At 38.3% G+C, this 9,422-nt stretch overlaps 1 protein-coding gene across 1 annotated transcript; it reads left to right on the top strand.

Moving 5' to 3' along the window:
- The first annotated feature begins 8,012 nt into the window (after positions 1 to 8,012).
- Positions 8,013 to 8,849, top strand: LOC145823862 (uncharacterized). Its single transcript, XM_082923400.1, has 2 exons — positions 8,013 to 8,239; positions 8,357 to 8,849. The coding sequence occupies exons 1-2, from the start codon at positions 8,013 to 8,015 to the stop codon at positions 8,847 to 8,849; spliced, it is 720 nt and encodes a 239-aa protein (XP_082779526.1).
- The last annotated feature ends 573 nt before the right edge of the window (positions 8,850 to 9,422 follow it).

The raw sequence follows: 9,422 nt of genomic DNA, 5'->3' as shown, positions 1-9,422 counted from the left end.
ATTTTTTGGCTGGGTAAGTCGTAAATGAAAAAACAAAAATATACACAGCTACAGGGGGCATGCCCCAGGGCCTAACCTTAACTATACAAACAAAACCAACCCATGAAGAGCGGCTGGCCAAACAAAACAAACAAACTAAAAGCAACCAAACCTAACAAGAGCAAACCAACTAGATTTGGAAAATCAGAGTTGATAATTAGATGGGATTTTAAACCACTCAATTAAGCAACCTGGGTTTGAATATTTCTGGGCTCATAGGAAGTGGTTTTTACCACAAAGGGTTTACTATGCTTGGTGAGGACGTTGCATATAGTTAGGATAAGTGTTAAGACTTATATGTTGCATTTATGTGAGCATGGCATTAAGTTTCTTGGATGGTACTTGTAGCCGGTGAACTTGCTTTAAAGACTTATTGGAAACACGCCTGATCAACGTGGATTCTAACGTGGACCTATTGGATATTTCAAAATGGATACAAGTTGTCTTCTTTATGTTAATATAGGTCTACGTTACTGTGTTTCTACTACAATCTGTTTTGCCTACCCTAATGGGATGTACTAGGGATTGTGTTGATATGATCTGGATACTTGATCTATTTTTGGTGCTGGATATGGTTTAGTTTTGAGGCTTGTGCTTGGACACTTGATGCACAGGTTTCTTTTGTTTTGTTTTACCTTACTCGGGTATAGTGTTTTCGGCAGAGATGTTGCTAATTTTGTTTTATTTTGGGGCTATTTTGTTTATTTAGTTCGTTATTTTGGGTTGGATTCGCGGTGTTCATTCTCCCTATCTTCTTTTGATATGGTTTCTGAACGTTGTTTTGGGTTTTCTTACTTTGGTTTCTTTGGTCGTTTCTGCCTTGGTTTTTGTGTGTTTTATTTGCTGTATAGCTGGTGTAGGGCCTGGGGCATTCCCCTTGTAATCTTGTATATTCTTTGTCTTTATGTTATGTCTTATTCACCCAAAAAAAAGGAATTCTTTGAGAGTTTTGGGACGAGTGACTATCTTTGTGGACTTGATTCAATTATGTGTTTAGATGTTTAATTTTTTATATGCATTGGGAATTGTATGTTTTTGGTGGGAAAATTGATTTTCCAATTCAATGAATAAAGTTGTGCTAAATTATGAAATAAAAAAATGAGCGATCTATGAAATGTTATGTCATTATGAGTTTTAAAACATTCCTTAATCATGTTTGGCTTAATAGGATATAAATATTTAAAGGATTGTTATGAATCATTTATTTTTACTTTTTTTCGCTATTTTATATTATGGAATTTTTATTCGCCTTTTCATTATTCTTTAATGCTTATTTCTTAACAAAAAAAAAAAACTAAACATAAATATTCACATAAATAAAACGGTGACAAAAATAATGACATGTAACAATTTTTAAATATTTTATAATGTGATTTTTGCACCACCATTGAAACAATGGGACTGTTTTGGTGTAATATTTGAGTTGTTTATCGATTTTTTTATTATTTAATTTTGAGAGTTTGTGCCAGATTGATTAGTATAACTTTTGTTTAAAACTTCATGGACAAGGGGAAAAAAAATGATTATCCAAAAGTTTTTTCTTTTTTTTGGTAAGTAAGTCATAAAATAAAGACAATGAAATTTACAAGTTTACAAGGGGCATACCCTAGGTACGCCCTAAAACAAATAAAAACAATTACCTAACCAACATAACCACCACTGCACCCCCTAAGAAAGGGAGAATAACATAAAAAAAAAAATACAAAGCCCAACTTTGCCCATATATCCATTTTGTCCCCAAATAACCCTTACCATCAAAGACCGTAAATGGCAACTATGGGTAAATATATGGGCAAAGAAACAAAAAAAAACACCACAAAAGCTTATAAACACAACAGACATACTCACAAAGCAATAACCTGCAATCGAAATAAAAAGTGATACCCAAGCGCACAAGCCCCCAGTCTCTACCGCAGATAAATGCATGGAGTCCAATAAGCATCCCACTCCTCACAACCGTGACATCCTAGCCACTATCCAAAGCTGTGAAGGAGGGAAAAATCTACTCCACGAGAAATCCCGACAGAGTCACATGAAGCTAGCACGATCAATCACCATAAGCAAAAGTCTTGGGAGTTGTAGCAAAAAAACTATAGCCCGGCAACAACAAACCAATATATAGCAAAAAATATCATGAGAGCAATTGGCACATCCCCCAGTCCCTTCCTTGGTAGATCACAAGCCTCAAACCGCACGGCAGTGTGCCCATCATTCCATGTCAGGCGTGGCAATACAATCAATTAGGATGGGCCACATGAAGACAAGAAGCACCAGAAAATCGATAGCTATCCTCCCGCTCATCTCCCAGTCTTTAACTCGGATAGTCATCGAACCACTATTCCCCATAGCAATAACTCCCCAATCACTCTTGGCGGACATGACTCAAAACTATCCTCATAAAGAGTCACATAAGGATCACACAATCAAACATCATGAGAAAATCAATTATAAATGGTTCACTGCATCGTGGCTAAACAAAAATACTCAAAAAATAACCCGTCCATTTAATGATATAACCATGAATTCAAAAATGGGCTCCACCGATTTCTTCACAAAAACCAATTAGTCTTCACAAAAACCAATAGTCATGGGCCCAAAAATGAGCAAACAACCACAGCCTAGTTCAATTTCACAAGCCCAATCACTAAATAAAATCGTGGGTTGAAAAATTGGGCCCACTTCAACCAATACTCTCAAAATTCACAAAGCCTACAGGTGGATTCCACTAAATAAAAAGGTATATATAAATATTATATATACCACTCAAAACCTGGCCCACGTTTGCAGCAACAGCAGCAGGCCTATAATAATGGCTATACACACAACCCCTCACGTTGACACTGCAGTGCACCATCTCGGCAAAAGGAATAAACAACGCAAAAACATAAACCAGCCACCCGTTTTTGAAACCAGCCCAAAATTCAGGTGGGAAACGGGAGACAGCACGATGATACTGTTCCATACACGCCAATGACGTCGTGCACACCACTCGCTTCCACTTATCTTTACCGGAGACCGTCATGACAATCTACCAGTGCTGGAAAAGAAGCTGAACAAAGAAAACAAGCTAACCCGCCACGACTACCATCACCAACACAAACCATTCTTTGCGATAGAGGCACTTTCACTCACACCCAGCTAACCGCTGCCATCGTGAAAACATAGACCACCAGAGCACACCGCCGGAGCAACACCCAAAACCAGAAGCGACACCACCAGTGGCTTACCACCGCTGCCATAAAGATGGACATACATCCACAACACCCTCCACCTGCATAGAACTCAGTGGACGACATTGTATGGAGATGACCTTCGAGATAACAGATGGGCAGGAATGACATCACCACCCCTCCAGAACGGATCTAACAAACTTGATACATGTATACTCACCCACAGATTTTGGGTAGAGAAGCTAACCAAAAGGGCACATCAATCATTTTGCAGCCCAGGTCTCACACCTGTTAACATCATCATTCTCTCTCTAGAACAAGAAAGAGAGGTTAATCAGAAAAACAGAGCCCAAGCAAATACCACATCGTAGCTGGACTGAAAACCATCCCATCCCCCTGTAAGCCGAGGCCAGAAGCCGACGACGACAACATGGAGGTGATGACCAACCATGAACACTATTACACCCCGCCGGAAACCCACTTAGTCACCCAAGAACATCCCCCAAGCCAGCAAAGAAGATGCCAAATGGGACAACTCAAAACAACACTGCAAAATCTCCTAAATCTAGATAGAATAAGACCAGATTCAGCAACACACACAGCATCACCCAAAACAAAAAAGAATCGCGTAAGTAACCGACAAAACTTCATGGGTAACAACGGAGAGAAGCTCTCACCGTAATCCCCCAACAACAAGAAAGAGATTATCCAAAAGTTGAGACAGTGACACTTTTATTTTTATTTTATTTTTTTTTATTATCAACACTTATCTTATCTTAAAATAAATTGTATCAAATAAGCCCAATATATCTTCAAATAAAATATATGTTATTAATTTTGACGAATGTCGGGTTGAGTTTATTATAAACGATGAAATCATAATTTGCAACATATATTTCACTTTAATTCTTTGTACTAATACTGTTTAAAATCAATAACGAGGGATATTTTTAAAACTTTACAACCAATAATGAGGGATATTTCACTTTAATTCCTTGTATCTCTCTCTTTCGGTCTCTCTCCCTCTCTCTCTCTCTATATATATAATTCTATATATAATTATATATATATACGAACCCATCATACCCACACATACCTCTTCTTCATTTCTTGTCTTCCTTCTCAACCTCTTCCTCTGCCTCTAGAAAAAAACAAAAAACAAAAAACAAACCTCAATTTACTAGATGTCCACAAATCCCGAACTCCAACAAGGCTTGCCCCAACTTCGACTACCTGCCATCAGAATCAAACCCTCCGTCGACGAAATTTCCACAATTCAGACATCGAAGAGTGGCAGCAATAGCGACAGCGCCAACGATGAATGTCGTACCCCGACATCTCTAAAACACAAGATTTCAAAGATGCTAAGCTGCCCTTCGGCCCCGAAGAAGCCGAGGCAGACCAAACACTACAAGTGAAAGCTATGCGAGCTTTAGTTCTTTGAGATCGTGGGTAGGGAAAAGATTGATTCTTCCTTCAATTTTGGGTCTATGTTTGTGATGAAGAGAAAATGATGGGCCAGCTAAATTTTCTAAAAATTCACACCACAAATGTGCTCTCTCTCTCTCTCTCTCTATATATATATATATATATATATATGGCTTGTAATGGGCAAGCTCTGAGAAAATAAGTATGTATTACACGTTCTCGCTATATGAATTCAACTAAGTGTTCAATTCTCAAATCCCAAAGGATGAATTTGAATTCACATTGATTTTCTTCCTATTTCTCATTTTTTTTTCCTCTTCTAGCTCCCAAAAAGAAAGTTTCTCTCTAACCTTTTCCATCATTCTCTCTTTTGTTCGAGGAACTTTAGATTAGGCCACTAATTGTTTCATGAAGACAAGAAGGGTCACATGGGACAAGAAGCACCCAGAAAATCGGTAGCGATCCTCCTGCTCAACTCTCAATCTCTAACTCGGTTAGTCACCGAACCACTATTCCCCATAGCAGTGACTCCCCCAATCACTCTTGGTGGAGATGGCTCAAAACCACCCTCATATCGAGTCACATGAAGATCATATGATCAATCATCATGAAATAATCAACTATAAATGATCCGCTGCAAAGTGACTAAACAAGAAGAATTTTTCAAAATGAACCCAATTCCAGCCTAATAACAAAGAAGACAGTGAGCCCATTTAATAATATATCCATTGAGTCCAGAAGGGGCCACTAATATAATCAAAATCCTTATCAAGTGGGGCCCCACAAGTGTGTACAATAGTAGTCCACAAAACCCCATATAAACCTCTTATGGACCAACAAATAAAAAAAAAAAAAAAATTGGCCCAACCCAAATATCAAAATAAATCCAGGGTCACCCATATTCACGGCCAACCAAGAAACTTGTGTTTTTAAAAACCACATGCCCACCAAGTGTAAAATTGATGGGCCCCACTTCAAACAAAACTATCAAACAAAACCATGTGCTGGTTTTACACCTAAAAATCGTCGGTCAATGGACTACCCACGTAGCACCAAGGATCCTCTAGAGTGTTTTTTTTCTAAAGTTTCCTAAAGTGGTGTATTGTGTGGTTGAGATTTAATGCTAAAAAATTGATGTGACTTGTCATTAAATCTCAACCACACAATGTACCACTCTAGGAAACTTTAGGAAAAAAAAACTCTAGAGGATCCTTGCTCCCCACGTAGCTGCTCTGTCCCATGTACAAACATCATTTTCAACTTAGTTTCACCCATAATTGTTCTACAATAGACGGGAGTGTAGTTGATTTCGAACAATGTAAGGCGCCAAAACTCACCTCAGCACTATCAATGTTACTCACCCAAGGAGCGTGAAAGACACTCCTCATGCTTGAACACTTAAGCAGCAGCACCGTATATCACAACTAGCTCACAACCTCATCAACCGACGATGGCTAGCCGAACAGAATCTGCAAATCCGAGCTGGACCACCTTTAGTATTTGCCCAGGACCGGTGACTGTGAATTGCAGTAGACTGCCATCTAAGAACAACGATGCACATCTAGCACCCACGTCAACCCCAAAACAAGTCGGAAACCTGGACCACCTACAGGCGAAGCTCACAAACCAGACGCCGGAGCTCCTTACAGCGTCGGTAAATCATTTATATCGATGTCCACTAGAATAAGGCCAACAGACGTACCCACCAGTGACCAACTGTTGGCTCCTGCAAACACATTTGACAAAAAAAACTCACCGGCTCCCGCTAAGCATCACATTTTCATCTTCACAACAGCAACGACCCACAAAAAAACACTTCAAACCCTCCTAAATCTAGACAAAAATAAGACTAGATTCAGTAACAACACACAACACCACCCAAATCAGACAAAGAATCTAATAAGGAACCTTCAAAACTCCATAGGTAACAACAGAGGGAGCTTTCTCTCTCTAGATTCTAGAAAGAGAAGCTCTCAACCTAATCCCCTTTTTAATTTGAAACTAATTCTCTAGGAACAAATTAGCTTAGGCCATTAATTGTTTCATTAGTTTAATTGGTCAAGTTTAATTCAAACTAATCTTACTTAACTTCTAAGAAAGAGAATTTATTGAGTAATTATAACTTAATGATATTACTTTAACTTAAGCACCTCATTTTAGGTTTTCTAAATCAACTAAGTGCTCAATTCTCAAATCCAAAGGGATGAATTAGAATTTCTTTGGATTTTCTTCCCATTTCTCATTCTTTTCTCTAGCTTTCTCTTTGAGCTCTCAAGAAGAAAGTTTCTCTCTAACCTTCTCTATCCTTCTCTCTTTCATTTTAGGAACTAATTAGCTTAAGCCACTAATTGCTTCATTAGCTTCATTGGCTAAGTTTAACTCAAATAATCTTGCTTAGTCTCTAAGAAAGAAAGTTTACCGAGTGATTGTAGCTTAACGATATCAGTTTGTGCACCTAATTTTAGGTTTTCTAAATCAACTTTCAATTCTCAAATCCAAAAGGATGAATGTGAATTCCCTTTGATTTTCTTCATATTTCTCATTCTTTTTCTTGTTCTAGCTCTCAAGAAGAAAGCTTCTCTCTAACCTTCTCTATCATTCTCTCTTCTGTTATAGGAACTAATTTACTTAGGCCACTAATTTGTTTTTTTTTTTTTTTTTTTTTGGGTGAATAAGATATAAAACAAGAAAATATACAAAATATACAAAATTACAAGGGGCGCCCTACACCAACTATACAAGAGATAAACGACAACCCTAAACGAGAAGCAACCATTGAGAGAAGATTAAAACCTAGAATCACATTGTTCAAAAGCCATATCAACGGAGAGACAGATTTTGAACAAAAGCGAGGTCAGCCCATGAAAAACCCAAAATGAGAGAAATAGAAGTAAAACTTGATAAGTCGGCAACAAATGGTAGCATCAGTACTGTCGAGAATATCCCATAACCTGTAATTTACTGTCCAAAATGCATACTGTGCAGCAAAATCATCCAGGCACACGCCTCAAAAGTGTAATATACCCGGCAAAATCATCCAAAAGCCTCACGTTCAGAACACACGAATCCCTAGTACATCCCACTAGGGTAGGCAAAATAGTTTTGTAACAAAGAGTCTCATCAAAATATTTACAGCTTGAAAACATAATAAAAGACAACTTATAATCATTCTAAAGAGGTGAGCAATCTATGTGGTGCCTTTGGGTTAAGTCTTATATCCTCAAAGGTAGAAGGTTTTGGAGAGTTAGGGTGCCAAATGACCCCTCCTGGGTTTGGAGGAAAATCCTTTCTCTTAGACTTATCATTTACCCTTTAATCAAGCATAGGGAGGGAGATGGTTCTAGGGTATTTTTATGGTTTGATAACTGGCACCCTATGGGGTCTGTGTGGGATAGATTTGGGGTTGGAATTGTTTATGATTCTGCACTGGGTATAGATGCTAAGGTTAGTGAGATTGTGGAGGGTACTACTTGGAGATGGCCTTTCCCATCTTCATGGGAGCTTATGCATCTCATTAATAGTACTCCTTCCACTTTTCTTCCTACTGGTGGGTCTGATGATGTTAGTTGGTGCCCTGCTGCTAATGGCAAATTCACTATCCAGTCCACATGGCATTCCTTAAGATAACATTTTCATCATGTGAACTGGTCTAAGATTATTTGGGGACCTCATAATATCCCAAAAGTGAGTTTTGTGGTGTGGATGGCTGTTCTTGGCAGACTGAACACAGGAGAAAGATTGAAATTCTTTGGTGTGACTCAATCTGCTGAGTGTGTTTTCTGTCAACATCCATGTGAAGACCACAACCATCTTTTCTTTGATTGTCCATTCTCTGAAAGAGTGTGGACCTACATAAAAAGAAAAATAAATGTTGATTGGCCATCCATTCAATGGAATGATTTGATCCAGCTTATTGCTAAATCTGTGAAAGGGAAGTCTTTAGGGACTATTATTACCAAGCTTGCATTTACTTGTACTGTGTACCAGTTATGGATTGCTAGGAATGATAGAGCTTTTAGTAAGGATATGGTCCCTGAAGAGGTGGTTATAAAGTGTATTGTGGATATGGTTAGATTCAGGGTAATGCATATTACCAATTTGAAATCTCACCATACTGACAAATGGTATCTAAGCTCGTGGAGACTACCTCATACTATGTTGAAACTTGTTGCAGTTGATGTGAGGAATGAGAGTTCACAAACTATGGGTTGAGTGGCGGTAAGCATATACACTGTGGGGTTTCCTAATGTTTGTTATTATTATAGGTATTCGGACCATAGGGAAGTAGAATTTTGAGTGTGTGCCATATACTATGAGCGTCGAGTATAGTGTAAGGAATAAACAAGCACCTAACCCAAAATCACTAGCCATATTGAGAGAAACTAACATGTTTTTATATATTTCCTGTACCTCTTTCTTTTGTAGGTATATGGAGCAGTGTTTCCTGAGTGATGTGAGCATATATAATTGTGGGTTGATTGTAGTGAGCATCCATATGTGTGATTTAAAATGCAAATTGCCATTGCTTCTTGAATGTTACTTGTTTGTGGATTGATTACTCTTGTTTTGGTATCTGCTGGTGATGGGGTTTATTATAATGTCTAAACTCTGTTTGGGATGCATGGGAAGGCAGCAAAGTATCTCCCTGGATGGTGCTGTTTGGTTTGGTATATAGTCCTGGTTCCTTCGAGTTTTGGAGCTGGCTGTTTTCGTGGTGATGGCTGTTGGAGGCGCCTCTTGTGTGAAGAAAGTCTCTCTTTTATGTTTTTTTTACTTAGGGTGTTT

This window comes from Camellia sinensis, chromosome 4 (assembly GCF_055761805.1).
Source record: "Camellia sinensis isolate YWXY chromosome 4, ASM5576180v1, whole genome shotgun sequence".
NCBI lineage: Eukaryota > Viridiplantae > Streptophyta > Magnoliopsida > Ericales > Theaceae > Camellia > Camellia sinensis.
The sequence above is the reverse complement of the archived record's forward strand: the minus strand, read 5'-3'. Positions and strand labels throughout refer to the sequence as shown.